General features: G+C 40.3%; 1 protein-coding gene and 1 long non-coding RNA gene across 2 annotated transcripts; one reads left to right on the forward strand and one right to left on the reverse strand.

Annotated features, from left to right (window-relative positions):
• Nucleotides 1-1,666: 1,666 nt before the first annotated feature.
• On the forward strand, nt 1,667-14,971 carry LOC148339550 (voltage-dependent L-type calcium channel subunit beta-4-like). The gene is made up of 14 exons (XM_088289147.1): nt 1,667-1,971; nt 4,779-4,898; nt 4,975-5,097; nt 5,186-5,307; nt 6,160-6,212; nt 6,495-6,514; nt 6,631-6,711; nt 8,783-8,841; nt 8,956-9,056; nt 9,121-9,272; nt 9,751-9,846; nt 10,975-11,145; nt 11,231-11,269; nt 11,352-14,971. Exons 1-13 carry the CDS (start codon nt 1,933-1,935, stop codon nt 11,258-11,260), a joined length of 1,167 nt encoding a protein of 388 aa, XP_088145273.1. The 5' UTR covers nt 1,667-1,932; the 3' UTR covers nt 11,261-11,269; nt 11,352-14,971.
• LOC148339551 (uncharacterized) lies at nt 6,053-8,381 on the reverse strand. Its single transcript, XR_015842419.1, has 3 exons — nt 8,264-8,381; nt 6,442-6,487; nt 6,053-6,304 (listed from the first exon to the last, which is right to left on the reverse strand). It is a non-coding gene; the product is annotated as an uncharacterized LOC148339551 (long non-coding RNA).
• Nucleotides 14,972-16,006: the final 1,035 nt, after the last annotated feature.

Consider the following 16,006-nt stretch of genomic DNA (forward strand, 5'->3'; position numbering starts at 1 on the left):
AATAAAATACAGAAAGACATTTATGCCGTACTGAGTGAGTGTTGGACGACCTAGCTTCTCTTAAATGGTCCGTCTTGAAAATGGCCTCGCAAGTGTATCTGCAATTAAATCCACACTGTTCCCTCTTTCGGGCCGTTGTGGTTTCGAAAAGCAATAATATAATTTAGATTTCCTAACGGTCGCAGTTATGACTTCCGGGTGTTTTGATTCTGCATAGTGCAGCCCCCTCACGAGTGAGTATCCAATCACAAAACGCGTTGATCGCCTTCAGAGTAAGGCCAGCGAGAAGGCTCACTGTAACTAACGCGTGATCTGATTGGCTACCGCAACTGTCTATCAAATCTGAAAGTCCATTGACTTTGACAGAACAGATGCCCGCACGATTGTATCTGAAGGCCTCGGATGAATAGTGTGTTACTGGTATGGTGAAACCTGCCTGGCAACACGAGCTAGCTGAATTCTGATTGGGTAAAAACTCTCACTTAAAAATACAGCCCTAGGAAATGATATGACATCAATGTGAAGAATATGATCATTTTTTTCTTATGTTAGGCCCGCAAAGAAGGCCTTGACCGCCCACCACTGCTAAATACGGTCAAAGCAATTCAGCAAGCAATTAAACCGCGGTGCCTTGAGATATAAGCGAGTCGATTTGAGATGAATGATATTTGATAGATACGGTATTTGAGATACGAGCACTGGACGGTGCCAGTCTGAAGCGTCAAGTTGAGTTGAGGAGAAAGAAAATGATGGACTGAAAAGATCCGGTCAAAGTTCATTCGATACAACAACAACAACAACATAACATGGAGAAGTCTAACAAGATAAAAGTGTTAACTGGGTCAAATCTGACTTAACAGACGCAGCGTTCCAACTTCTAGGTGCCGGTGTTTACCATTCAAGTTCAGCAGCAAATCTTTTATCAGAGCAAGCAGCTGTCTCAAAACAATGTAATAATCGGTCCGGGTCCATATGGTGAAGCATTTGGATGTGAATCTAGGCTGAGGACCACATCATCGTCAAAACAGTCCAAAAAAAAAATCTTTGAAAGAGTGTTTGCCATTCCGGAGAGATTCCCTGACTCTCTTCTAAGCTCGTCGCAGCTGTTCGGCGGCCTTATCATCACGCTTTCTTTGTTTATCCTTAATTTGTCACCCTTCTCACAGCTTATGCCAAATTGTGCATCACTAACGGCAAACCAACAATGTCATTCTTTAGCATGGCTAAACTAAAGGGAACACATGATGGAAATTTGACTTTTTAATTGCCGTTCAAGTGTGAAATTACACAACCAAGTAAATCCTCAGAGAGCATCCCCATTTCTAAAAAGTTTTCTTCTTCTTTTCTTAAAACAGAACAGACCTAAGAGAAGAAAAAAAAAATCGAATTTATTTAGCGTATTTTCTGAACTATAGAGCGCCCCTAGTGGTGAAAGAAAAATCCACAGAAAAACCGCACCGTTGGATTAGCCGCATGGTTCAAAATCTAGGAAAGTAGCGGCTTCTCGTCCGTAAAATACAGTAAGTAAAAAAAAATAAATAAATCATGCAAGCGCGGAGTGAACACGTAAATTCGGACACCCAACTTGAAACTGTCAAGTCTCGATGCTAACCACTCCTCCGGTGTGCTGCTGCGCATCAAAACACATCCCCCTTCTTCCTAGAAGTGACACCAGAACGTCCTGAATGAGGGATTGGCTGCTACTCAAAGTAGCAACGTGTGATGCTGCAAAGGCAGATGCTTGAGATTTTCAATCGGGGTGGAGCTGATGCTGAGCTGTGCACTGAGCAGCCTTCCAGTCGCTGCGTCGCTCTTGCAGAGGAAATGACTGTAGGCAACGCGGCAATGGCAGCTGTGAAGCACTTAGGCTGATGGTGACTCCCTCCACCCCCCCCTGCCCCCCCGCAGCCGTAGGGGAGGTGGGGGGCAATCATGTCTGACTCCAGCGCTACAGGACTGATCTTAAACAAGGTACGTTGTGATGCGCCCGTCTTTGTTGCATCGCTCTGCAGGCAGACTCTTGGTCACGAATCTCTCTTCCCCTCCCGCTTCTATATATAGACCACAAAGTTACACGTTTTCCGATGGCACCACTAGTAAACAAACCCTCCCGTGTTATCTGACCAAGGCAAAACGATAGAGAAAAGAGGCAAAATGGCTTGAATGATCATTTCAGCCTTCTTTTCCAGAGCGTTAGTTTGAATGTTTGAAGTGTCAGTGGGAAATGAGATGTTACGAGAGGTGAACTGCTTTGAAGTTATCTTTGAGGTTCGTTGAAATGTTTCAATTAGTAATGAATTGAATTGATAAAACAAGCATTGCAGCTCGATTGATTCTTGAGGTAAGACAACTACCGGAAAATAGGACTGGGTATTGATTCAAATTGATTCGATTGGATACACAAGGGCCTGATTCGATTTTCATTTCTCTTTCATGTTCGATTCAAGCAAGGATTTCACGCAGTGTCATTTTTACTTTTATATGGAAGGCATTCTCAGAAGTACCAATGCTGCAATGAGTACAAACTGCTCGTTGTTGACGAGGTACTTTAGTAAAAATATTAATATTTACATCAAGAATTGAAGGCAATGCAGTTACATTAATCGTGTATATTTTATTTAACAATACAATAAATCTACCTTCATCCTTGTTGACGCCGACTTCACTGCTTCCACCATTTTGTTTTGAAACGCTGATTTTGCATGGTGACAAGTTCTCATGTGACACATGAAGTTATGAAAATTTATTGAGAAAAGACGTTATTAAAAGTATCGATATATATTTTCATGAATCGATATCGGGCTATTAAAGAGAAAATCGATTTAAATCAATAATATCAAATCCAATCAATATATAACACATGATGATTGATTAAAATTGTTGGTTCTTTTATCTTCTACGTTTTTTTTTAGGGTGTTAGTTACCTGACATGTTTCAGTAGCAGTCTCGTCTTCAGAATGTCACATGAATGGTGCGCGACTCGACCGATCTGATGTTCCGACCTGTTTGAGACAAAACAACCAATGAGTTTAAATATAAATAAGAGACAGAATGAACTTTATTTAGTTTATTCATTTACAAAAAACATTATTAATTTCAATAATAAGCATAAAATGTTCAATCACATCAATATATATATTTATTTATTTATTTTATATATAAATCATAACTGGTAATCACTAATTATTTTACATGGGTGGCAGCTTTCCGTACAGGATGCAGACATGCCTCGCCGCCCTCTTTCTGCTGCGGAGACCCGAAGGAGACAATCACCCGATCACAAATGCAACGTACTTCTTTAGTCACTAGGGGGAATAAAGGAAGTCATTTGTGATAACATTTTGCTTGCTGAAGAACGTGGTCGTTGGCTTGCGAAATGTGGTCTCACTGAGGCACCGCTGTGCGCCAGTTTCAAAATGCATGCTTCGAACTGAGGTTGTTGCATTACGTTCGTTCACCACTAGATGGCACTAAATTCTACACGCTCTCCCTCTATTTATTTATCTTTTTGACACTACCGCAAACACCAAAATGTTTTTCTCTTCAGTTCGGGTCAACGGGAGTCACTCACGCTCAGCTTCCCGGAAGTGTCCTCCTTATTGGCTATTCCACTTCACTCACTTTTCCATCACCTTAGCACTTCTTGGCACTCTTACGTTCCTTCCCACGGATGCTTGGCTTTGAATGGGCACCTTGCTGCGAGTCCCATATGTTAAATGTCATTTCATCGCAGTCTTCAAGCAGTCTTGACATGACACTTGAGCTCGTGCTACATTGACGTTAAAGGCAGATGCTGTTGCCCTAATATTTGCCACGCCTGCATCTACCGTGTTGAAATACAAAAAGCTAGAACAAAAACTACGTGGGGAAAAATTGATTGGTGCTTGGTTAGTTGTGTTGTCATTTTTCAAGTGTTTTATCACATTTGGTAGATTTATTTTGTTATAAGGTGATAAAATCAAGGTTGAACTTTTGGTCATAATTTGGTTTGGTGTGAATACAACGCTGTTGGATTGGACATCAAAAAACACCATGCCTATAGCGAAGCATGGTGCACACTTGTCGAGTCACATTGTTGCAGTTGTTTGATTTTATTTCGCCTTTTGACAAGATTTGTGAAAAATCATGGAAGTCATACAAGTGGTGGAAAAAGTTTGGAAACTCTCTCATTTTAATTCAATAATTTCCACATTTCGCAAAGTTGCAGGCAAGCATGTTCTCTATCTGCCGCTATTTGACTCGAAATTAATTGCTCCCTCAAGCTTTAGCTGTTTTTTTACTTTGTGTAATTTTTTCCATTGAAGGTGGTGCGGTTTTGGATCTTTCAAATAAGTCGCATATGATGTACAGTATATTGAATATGGTTTGAGTAAAGCATTGGGACTCCACTCTGCATCTCTCAGATCAGTTTTTCCTGATTATGGGGACACAAAGTTTCCTTATGCTGCTAAATTTTGTTGTCGACTTATGAACTGAATTGGAAGCCCAAAACAGGCAATTTTGTTCGCCTGTCTAAGGCGTTTTTTTATTGTGTATTATGGAAAATACAATCTCTACAAAAATTGTCTTTGTTATATGTTTTGCCAATAAATAGCTTTAGGTACGCACTTTTTAAAACTTCTATTTAAAAAAAGACCCCCCCTCCAAAAAAAAAGGTCTTTTATCTCAAACGGGGAATTTGGATTGGTCGTAAGTGATCTACAGGCATTAAATAAAAATTGGACACTTGGCCGATTTTGCTTTGTCACTTAAATGAAACCAGCCTTCCTTTCCTTTAGGGTTCAGCCGATTCCTACACTAGTCGACCCTCGGATTCCGACGTGTCCCTGGAGGACGACCAGGAGGCGTCTCGGCGTGAAGCCGAGCGCCAGGCTCAGCTACAGTTGGAGCGAGCCAAGGTGAGATCAAAGTGCATGTCATTATTATGCTCGTTTGATAGTTTCCACCTTTTTAAAAAAACATCTTTATGTGAAGTCGAAACCAGTGGCCTTTGCAGTGAAAACCAATGTTAGTTATTGTGGCGCCCTGGATGAAGATTGTCCGGTCCAAGGCGCAGCCATTAATTTCGAAACCAAAGATTTTCTGCACATCAAAGAGGTAAGAGGCCATCTTTGTGTCATTACCATCTCGGCTGATTTTTGTCGCAAAGGACACTCGAAGCAGCGAATTCTTTTCTATCCTGCAGAAATACAACAATGACTGGTGGATCGGTCGGCTGGTGAAGGAGGGCGCAGACATCACGTTCATCCCCAGCCCCGTCAAACTGGAGGCGATCAGGATCAAACAGGAGCAGAAAGCCGCAGCCAGGTCAGAGGTCACACGGACATTTACACCGCAGGATGAAGTGCACAGATTCTCTGTACTGTGCTAATTATACTTTGTATTTTTATGTTTGTATAGCAGGAGTATTGCCTTATGAACTTTTGTGAAATAATCGCAAAAACTGCATGGACTGTTTTTTCGTAGACTCTAAAGTGAAAAATAAAAAATAAAAAAAAAAGAGAGAGAGAGAGAGAGAGAGAGAGAGAGAGAGAGAGAGAGAGAGAGAGAGAGAGAGAGAGAGAGAGAGAGAGAGAGAGAGAGAGAGAGAGAGAGAGAGAGATAGATATAGATATAGATATATATAATACTTTTGTGTATTTTTTTTTTCTCCGATGAGGTGAGGTTACTGGTCCGGCCCCATTGTCAAATATTAGAACCCATTGTGGCCCGCAAATCAAAAGGTTTGCCCACCCCTGGTTTGGAATTTAGTCCTCAAGCTTAATGCTAATGCTATGATCACCACATATTGCTAGTTTTAGGCCAAACCTCCTATGTCACAAAATTTCATATTTCTTCCTGAATCTATAGTATTGGTATTTTTCGTGTTGACTGCTCCGAACATCCAAATGGTTTTGCTCTCGCCAAAATAAAGGAATTGGACCGACAGTTCCAAAACTTTTTTCAGGGAGTGTAAACACGCTAGACCTTGCGTATTCTACGTCATGCGCCTCTGCTGTCACTGCCCCGAAGCCACATTTTCACGACACCTTTTAATGAAGGTTTCCTCGTTGGCACGCCTACTTCTCGCATCTCTCGGCTTTGCTTTGTGCTTTTCTCCAAATTGCCACCTGAGGGGAATTCGCCCACGATGACGCTTTGCATTTTGTCGCTCTGCAGGAAAGGAGGCAACGCGTCATCCGGAGGCTGGAGATCCACGCCGCCATCTGCAGGTATGTGGAGCTGCAAAGGCCCAGCTGCCGAGTCGTTCCTCTTCAGGGACTGCTCGCCTCGCCAAAGAGAGCTGCACCACCCTCTTAGCATACTGTATGTTAACAGGATGTGAAAGTTAAGGCATGCGCGAGATGAACCCTGAAAGTGCTCCAGCGTTAGTGTCCTCTTTCTAACCCACAGTGGCATGCTTTGCTAATGTTTTTCTTAAGCAAACTAATGATGAATTACCTCATGCGCTTCCTCCTTCTTGTCTGATGTTTGCTCCTTTTTTGTTCTGAAAGCCAAACAGAAGCAGAAACAGGTGTGTTTTCCACAAAAGAAATGCTTTCTGGGGCTCTGTCTGTGCGTCATTAATAACAATCGGGTTTTGCGGGTTTGTATTCATTATTTCTATGTGTCGATTTTTGTCTGGTGTAGACAGAACTTGTCCCTCCGTATGATGTTGTTCCCTCCATGCGGCCGGTGGTGCTGGTGGGGCCTTCGCTGAAAGGCTACGAGGTGAGACAATTGCAAGCTCTTATGAAGTACCAAAAAGACAGACTTTTGTAGAATATTACTTGAGGAAAAGTTTGGAGTATCTGATATTAGTTGCACTTGAGGTTATTTTAATCCATGAAAATTGCTAAAAATATATTTGAAAATAAAAATTGTTAACGAAACGAAATAAAAACAAAAAATGTTTTATTGTAATGGCAAGAATTCTGTTTTATAAAAAAAAAAAAAAAACACATTGAAACTTTATCTTTATAGCGAAAATGTCCTTCACAATTTATTTAATACACGAGCTTTTTGCGTTGATTTTAAATGTATTTATTTCAATATTACTGCATGGCCCTTTGCCAGAAAAAGAGAAGGTCAAGCAGTTGTTTGGGAGTTGTGGTCCACTTAATGTGTGTCGCGCAGAAGCGACGTCATCAAGCAGCAGCCAATGAAAAAAAAAAAACATCATCGTCCTCTCCTAGGAGACGAGTTTGCGTGTACAGTGTACAAAAAAAATAGAAAAACATACAACTGTGAGTCATACTTCTCAACAAGAATTCAATCCACTTTAGAAGTTGGAAACTCAGCGAACAAGGAATCTTAGCTTTATTTAATTCGAGTGCATGCATGCACGTATCAAACTTGAGAAGCGGTATCGTGCACTGCACTTATTGTAATTCAAAGTCTGTGCCCTGTATTTTCAAAATGCCATGGTGTTTTCCTAATCTTGCACACAAGTACAAGACAATTTCAAAATTTAAACTAATACTTAACTGTTTTTGAAAAGACTAAAACTAATAGCTGCGCTGAACACAAATTATAACTCTTTGGATACAACTATTATGGCCCCTTAATGAGAGATCTTCTCTTCCTCTTCTTTGTTTTCTACGTGATGTTCCATCTCTTCTACTTGAGCTCAGTGCTGCCTGTGGTGTTGTGGCATAATGTGGTACTACATTTGTGCCACGCAAAGTCAAATATTGATATGCTTGTAACTGCTTGTAACTGTACAACGCCATAGAAATGATGGCTTAAAAATCTGTGACATAGCGAGGGGATAAACTAAGAGATGTGGCATTCGTTGTCCTATGTAGTGTAAAAAGAATGTGTAACAGGATGTGATGTAATGAGAAGCTGTACAGTAATCCATCCTTAAATAAATCCAGAATGATAAAAATAGGATGCGTGTCACAGAGATCAAACTGTAGCCACGTTTGCTTCTCTTCATTGTGCCAAGCCATTTGATTATATTGTGTGCGTGTGTCTTATCATTGTCTTTATTGCCCATCAGTTCTGCTCTGCTTCTTTCTTTTCGCTCACTCTCTCCCTTTGTTTAACTGTAGACGAATTTCTCTCCAGCAATTTCCTCTAAACGTTAAATAACTACATACTGGCTGGTCACGTGCCAGCACACCTCTCCAGGCCTCATTTCAGCCAGCAACAAAGGATTAACTGTGTGCGATTGTTTTTTTTTTTGTTGGTGGTGTTTTTTGGGGGGGGCTTTTTGTCACGTTTCTGCTAGGAAAGCACCATTGGAAAAGAAGAAGAAGGATATAATTATGGTACTTACAAGAAAAAGCACTGAGTGACGAACTAAACTGCTCCATTAGCTTCACATGCTAGCCCATATCTGGCTAGCTGCCATCTGCTTGTCACTTTACTCAATCACGTCACAGTTTGGACCGCCCACATGCGTCACCTAGCTCTTCGAACAGAAAATGAACTACAAATGAACAGAAAATGTTCGAACAGAACCGAAAAGGGGGGGGGGATAGGAGAAGGGGCCCATGAGAGCCCCTGATAAAACTATACACCGGGCAAAATAATATGTCTCTAAGGAATACACGTACAATTAGCCATACATTTCATTTCCAATGCATTGGTGGCAAGAGTAAGTGTATATGTTTCGGAAACATGGCACCCCCCTCTCCATTTATGTCAAATGGTTTAGCCCACCTGCTCCCGCCAGCAGTCACGTTATCGGACAGTGAGTGGATTGTTGATGAGTCAACTCTACCCACCTCTGGTATAACTTGAGAAAGAAAAAGTCGAAGCGCGACTATCCTAATTCATCTTTACGTGTTTGTAGGTGACAGACATGATGCAGAAAGCCTTGTTTGACTTCCTGAAGCACAGGTTCGATGGCAGGTGCGTACAGATGTGCTGTTGCATGTTTATTGTTTTTTTTTTATAGTGCCGAGAGTGCGTAGAGCTGTGCCCTCATGACAGACAATTGTTGCCACGAGATGCCTTGTCCTGCAGGATCTCCATAACACGGGTGACTGCTGACCTGTCGCTGGCCAAGCGCTCAGTGCTCAACAAGAAGGCCATCATGGAGCGATCCAACACGCGCTCCAGTCTGGGTAAGTGGCAATATGGCTCATATCCATTTCTTTGTGTTCATACGACTTTCTATACGACTCTCAGCTGAGGTCCAGAGTGAGATCGAGAGGATTTTTGAGCTCGCCAAGTCCCTGCAGCTGGTCGTCCTGGATGCCGACACTATCAATCACCCGGCGCAGCTCCTCAAAACCTCCCTGGCCCCCATCGTCGTCTACGTCAAAGTGTCCTCACCCAAAGTAGAGCACAAAACAACTTTGCACACCTACACTAAAGATGAAAATACATGGCAGTATTGGCAGGTGTGGGCAAATTACGGCCCGGGGGCCACATGCGGCCCGTCAAACGTTTTAATACGGCCTGCCGAACTTGAAAAAAAAATAAAGAATAAAGAATACTCGTGACTTGGACCCTTGAAGGTCAGTCAAATAAAATGTTGAATATGCAAAAACAAATAATCCCTCAACCCCACAGTAGCTGAACACTCAAGAACATTCTAATTGTGCTAACATTGCAGCTCTGCTGGCTTTGGCATGATTAACAAATGATTTACTTGTTGTTCAATGTTTCACTTTAGCCACTTTACACTCCAACCTATTTGGATATAATGAATTATATTTTTATCATGTTTTATATCTCCTTCAAACTGTAACCATGTAAATGAAAATGAAGTCGTTTGTAACTGCTTGTGTGTCTTTGTGTGGGCTGCACTCTCAGGTTCTGCAGAGGTTGATCAAATCTCGAGGGAAGTCACAGAGCAAACATCTGAACGTCCAGATGATGGCGGGGGACAAGCTTGCTCAGTGTCCGCCCGTATGTCATTTCTCTCTCTTGCGTCTTAACACACTTGGTTTTACATGCAGCAACATGCACTTAAGACTTCAAACTGAATTGACATATTTATTTGCTGGATACGTCCCTTCTCAGTCTGTATCGTCCCAACTACGGCTCGCCGTCCATTTGCAGCTCACGATCCATTTTTCAAAAACGCCATTTGACACGGCCCTTAAGGCTAGTTGGGGTGTTCAAGGTGACGGTGGGCAGAGTGAAAAGCGAGGCCATGAAAGAAATGGTGCCACTACTACCAATAAATTGGTTTATATATTGTAGAGCTTTTCAAAGTAGGCAAAGATACAAATAAACTTTTTATGACTAAGATAATAATAGCTACTCATAAAAATAGTGCAGTGAATAAAGTTTACTCTTATTTTGGCTGGGCTGCAATTCGGGACAGGGGTGGAGCTCGTGTCTTGGGTACAGGGCCGTGGCCACCCCAAAATCTTCAATAATACTTGACTCATCACCTTTTAACAGGAAACTGGTGTGTGGCAGTTTATCAACTTAACTAGCAAAGGTAAAAAATATATAATTGCTTTGTTTGATTTATTTTTGTGTGATTAATTAATTTAAAAGAAAGAATGAAGAAAAAATGTCCAAGTGGCCCTTCCATTTTTCTGCATGCGTACCTGAAATAAAAAATGTAGACACCCCTAATTGGAAGAGGAATAGATGAATGACAAAGTGTGTGAAGGCTACTAAGTTTTGATAAAATATGAATAAAACATATTTACCATTTGTATTCTTTTTTTTTTTTTTTTTTCATTTTGAAAATGATTCCTTTCCCTGATGATAATTAACATTTTGGAGGCAACGGCCATTTAAAAGCTCATTTCCAACCATTTCAAACATTGGATTCTATTTAGAAAGTGGCCAAAAGGTAAAAATAAAGATTTTGATTCATATGACTTCAAACAACCTTTTGTGAACTTTAGCACGTTCTTATCTTATTTCTTGAAACCCCCAGTAATATAGAACTTAACCAAAAATAACTGTACATATTAGGACAAATTTGAAGACACTTTATCGGGTAAAAATAAATTATTCGTAAATGATCGATGGATGATTTTGTATTTTCTGATGTGATCTTTGTCTCACCACCAGGAGATGTTTGACGTGATCCTGGATGAGAACCAGCTGGAGGACGCCTGCGAACACCTGGCTGAGTATCTGGACATTTACTGGCGTGCCACCCACCTTCCTTGTTCTGCCCCCGTCAACCCGGCCCAGGACCAAAGCGTGATCACCCCTCCTTCTGCTAACTCCAGTCAACAGGTATGACAGCGCAAACATCAAAATCGCGCTCATGTTAACGACGTCGCATGGCCCACTCAAACTATTGCTTATGTTTCCTTTCTAGTTCTCTGAGACTCAAGAGTTAATAGAGTGACCACTTGCGGTGAGTCTTCCTCTCATTTCTGTTGCAACATTTGAAGGCCAAAATTCAATTGACGTTGCAATGTCCGCTCCTTGAATGGAAGGCCAGGGGCAGCCTAGAGCGCCACCATGGGGCAGCAGCAGCATCAGCAGAAGCTAGCGTCTCTCCACCCTCAACGGACGAACAGAAGGAGCGAGGGGAAGCGAGACGAGATGGGGGTTTTGGCCACGCATCGATTCGTCCTGTAACATGAAGAGCTTGCCCTGCTCACTGCTGCCCCCTAGGGGAGAGCCACTTGTTGCACACCACATAACAACTCAGGGTCGCTTTCTGTACACCTTCTGCTACCCACACAACACACACGCACACACAGGCAGCTCCTGTGTGTGAGCGATGGTCAACAGTGGCTAAGGTTACACCGCCGATCAGCCTGCCTGTCTGTCTGCAGCCCACTACACACGTGAAACTCGACGGAAATGTTTTCAACTCAACTGCCCATTTCTTGTACAAAACTATTAATACTGCTACTACCCCTCCCACTAAGTACTACTACTACTACTGCTACGATTACCACTACTACTATCACTATTACAAAGCACAATTAATTACTACTACTACCGATTAATAGTCGGCTATTACTCAGTATTACTACTAGTAGTAATACTCGTACTACTAACAGTACAACTACTAGCAACTACTATTTCTCCTAACTAGTGCTATTATTTTTACTATTAATTCTTCTACTACTTAGTACAATTACTGCCGAATACTATTACTAATACCAGTACAAGCATACTACTACTTTTTAGTAGTACTATTATTAGTAGTATATATTGCTATTCCTGCTGGTATTCCTATTACGGCTGATAGTAATAGCTGTAGTAGTCGTAGTAGTAGCACTAACTTCCACTACTCTTTAAAACTATCGCTGTTACTAGTAATAACTACCACTACTGCTGCTACATATTAGTACGATAACTATTACTTATAGTACTACTACTCCTACCATCCACTAATTAGAACCCACTACTACTAGTCGTGCTATCACTACGATTTATTGTTACTAGTACTTCTGCTGACTACAATTCTATTATAATGAGTAACTGCAGGTAGTGGCTACTACTAGTAGAATTACTCACTATTGGTATTTGGTTTATATAATATTAGTACTACATTTGACTTTTTCTGCTAATACTCCTACTTATAGTTGTAGTAGCCATGCCTGACGCAAAGCACCAATTTTGGGGGATGGAGAGTAATTTTAATTAGTATTTACTACTGCTAATACTTACTACGACAGTTGTATTACTACTGCTTTACTAGTTGTATTACTATTACAACTACCTAGTACCTACACGACTTATACTTATAGTACTGCTCAGTACTAGAAGTAGCACGAGTACAGATCTACTACTTGAATCTTATTTCTATTACTACTGTAATTATTACAATGCATTGCAGCAACCCACACAAGCATTGTTCTCTTGCCGACTTGTGTAGCGGGCTTACGACGACTAACGCAGGTGGAAGGTGCCCCAAGTTCTTCACTAACTCGCCGTCTTCCGTCGCGACCGTACGGCTCGCGCGAGCTGACATTCCAGTTGAAGCAAGTGATTCCTGAAAATGGCACAAATTGTTTCGAGGCGTCGGAATCGAAATCTTCAATCTTTCAGAGTAGCTTGATTTGCTTCTGTAGCCTTTTATTGTACAGTTTGTTTTCTACACTAAATGGACGTCGTAGACGATAACGTATCTTTCTGCACACGATCATGCATGTCAAGCACAGAGTCGCAAGGGAAACAAAACTCCTTGACGGCTTTACAGTCACTTTTTATGGATGTACAACTGCCAAACGCCACATCACTCAGACTTCCACCAAAATCAAAGAAGAAAAAATCCAAACACACTGATACCAAAATTTGTTTCGATTCAGGGTTTTTAAGCAAAATGCGTCAGAAATGGATCTCACATTTTCATTTAGCTTTGACCCAACATTGAAAATCTGAAATGCTTCGTCGGACACAAACAACAACAAAAAAAAATCAATATGACATGAGTACATAGTAGTCACTTTCAAACTTGAATCCATTATTACACAACCAGGTCGATGATATTATTTTAAGATTTATTAATGACATTTTTACATCCACGTCTTCCTCAACAAGTCTAATGGATTTTGGAAATGCTATTTCAGGTGATGTACACGTGGACAGGCTATATTATTACAAAGCACACGTTCTTGTATTATTTCAAGCATAAAAGTGATAAATGATTGATTATATCCTATAATGGACTGGCCAGGTTTCAGGGGACGGCAACCTGCGGAAAAAATTGCAGTACCTATATGGAAAATACACGCAGCTCATCTTCATAATTTTCTTCCTTGTATCGGGTATCACCCATCAGCTGGTTACAATTGTAAATAATGTAATGTGCATGACATCGTTGTATTGCGGTTTGGCAGGATGACGTGACCCGTCAAATGTACGCATCGCTTCATTGTACAGACTGTATGTTTAAGAAGGACATATTATTAGAATTATAAATTGTTATGATTACAATGATTATCCAACTGCACAAAATACCGAGGGGAAGCACACAAATTGATAACACCACAGAAAGCACGTTTTTCTTTTTATGTACTCCACGCTTTAGGATATAACGGTACCTCCAAGTTGGACGGCAATCTGGTCGACTTTTTAAACAAAATATCTCATTGAGATCAACAATTTTTGGAATAATTTGTACAAGCCATTGTATCACCTTCATTAACTGTACAGGCAGTAACATTTGAACATTATTCACTGTCACACAAGTCTAAGATGACAAAATGAGGAAGCCTAAAACATGTGCGTGCCACAAATACATATATATATATATATATTTGGGGTTTGCATCTCAAACACAGTTTGATACATCACTGGATACATGGGGTGCCATATGATACCAGGACGGTTTATTTTGGAACGGTTGGATAAGATACGGTTCTGTTACAGTGGGTACGGTGCAATGAGTTTCTTGTTGCCATTTTACAATATCAATGAACTTTTCAGTTGGATACTGTAAATGTGGTATACATCTCTCGCCCCACAAGATTCAATATTGTATCTTGATATATTTGAAAACGATTTGATTCACTTTGATTTGATGAGCTCGCACGGATTTTCAGTTTCAAATCCATTTTTTCTTGCATATATTTACAAAAAAAAGTCAGCGTTCAGCAGCCATTTCTAAGTCCTTTGTATCACTATCATGTCGACAGTAATTAAACAAAACAGGAAGTAGAATCCTGTTCAAATAAAAGCTGTAAGAGCGTAACAGAAATACTGACGCTCATTTCAAACTATCATGACACTCAATCATTCCAGATAAAAGTATTTGGATACAGTTGGCATCTTTAGAATTGTCTGTTTCCCAAAACGTCAGAGCAGAATCTTTGCTGACTTTTGAGGACTTCTATGCTAGCTAACCAATATGATGTGTATTTTTCTTCTCTGTGGTACCACTAATCAATTTACGTATCCCAAAATGGTTACAGTTCTGAAATTAAACCCAAAGCACACGTTGTTCAAGGATGTTCCGTATGCAATACAAAGCGGAGCGTTTCCCTGAAACACAGCTGAGACTATCAAGATACCTCCTCAGGTATTTCGTGGAGTATGTTTGCACTACGCTGTTTTTTTCTTGTCTGCTTTATGATGCAATAAATGCACTACAAGTTCCGATCTGACACCTCATGCTTGATAAGCTAGCAATGTAATATAAATGGCGCTGCAATGACACTATATGACCACCAGGGAGCAGCATGTGTTCCTAGAAATCTCTGTGACTCCCCCCGAAAAAAAGGGAGGGCGCGTTTGTGACGATTTATTCAATGACGGATCACCTTTTTTCTCCTTTCATTTTGGCGTGTGTATGCTTTATAGTTTTTTTTTTATGAATTGGATACGCAATTCACATCCCCAATTCTAAATAGGTTTATTTTGCATGTCTAGAGTCAGTACAATGATGTATTGAGATACGAGTGAACCGGCTTCTGACTTTTTCCCAGATACGAGCACTCCAAGTTTGCAGTGACTCAGCTCAAGTTTAACAGATAGAGAACAATTATTAAATTAAAAAAAAGAGGCTTCAAGCAGGTGAAGTTTAGTCTCAAACTGAACACAAGACAGAGAATTATACGTTGTAGCATTTACTTGATTTTAAATATTTTTTTATTGTGAAGATATATAATCGTGAAATTTAGGAAAAATGTGTATATAGTATATTATGGTGATTATAGTTTTGTATGAGTTTCAGTCTTAACGTCCCTCTGAGGGAAAATGTTGTGGTGGGCAATGAAAATCAGTTCGGCACTCTGGGCAACACCATTCAAATTATTAAATGAACCTCATAATATGACTATCAAATCAAGTTTAAAGCCGTAAAACCGTTATTATCGTGTATGCCACTGGAACAGGAACTACCATTGTGCCAATAATTGTTTTTACTAGAGCACGACTAATATGGATTTTCTTTAGGGCCATGCAAATTCTGATATTTGGGAGAATAAAATGTTAATAGATTAATTGGCTTTTAAATTTTTTTTTCATCAGAAATGCAAGTAAACGTGATTAATTTTTTGCACTGATTTTAAATCTTGACGTTTTTCTCGAGCATACTGGTTTTCATCAGAATCCTAAAATTAATATGCAGTAATATATTTACTAATATTTATGGATTAACAGTTCAGCAACAGATCGTTTTTCTGAAACGTCA

The sequence above is a fragment of the Idiotropiscis lumnitzeri genome, chromosome 3 (genome assembly GCF_059441095.1).
Source record: "Idiotropiscis lumnitzeri isolate Australia: NSW breed Sydney's pygmy pipehorse chromosome 3, RoL_Ilum_1.0, whole genome shotgun sequence".
NCBI classification, from domain to species: Eukaryota; Metazoa; Chordata; class Actinopteri; order Syngnathiformes; family Syngnathidae; genus Idiotropiscis; species Idiotropiscis lumnitzeri.

Bases quoted from the DNA above. Each gene is read 5' to 3' on its own strand.
- LOC148339550 (XM_088289147.1), top strand. From the start codon at position 1,933: ATGTCTGACTCCAGCGCTACAGGACTGATCTTAAACAAG. The intron at 5,308-6,159 runs GTCAGAGGTCAC...GTCGCTCTGCAG, and splicing joins GAGCAGAAAGCCGCAGCCAG to GAAAGGAGGCAACGCGTCAT. The intron at 6,213-6,494 runs GTATGTGGAGCT...TTGTTCTGAAAG, and splicing joins ATCCACGCCGCCATCTGCAG to CCAAACAGAAGCAGAAACAG.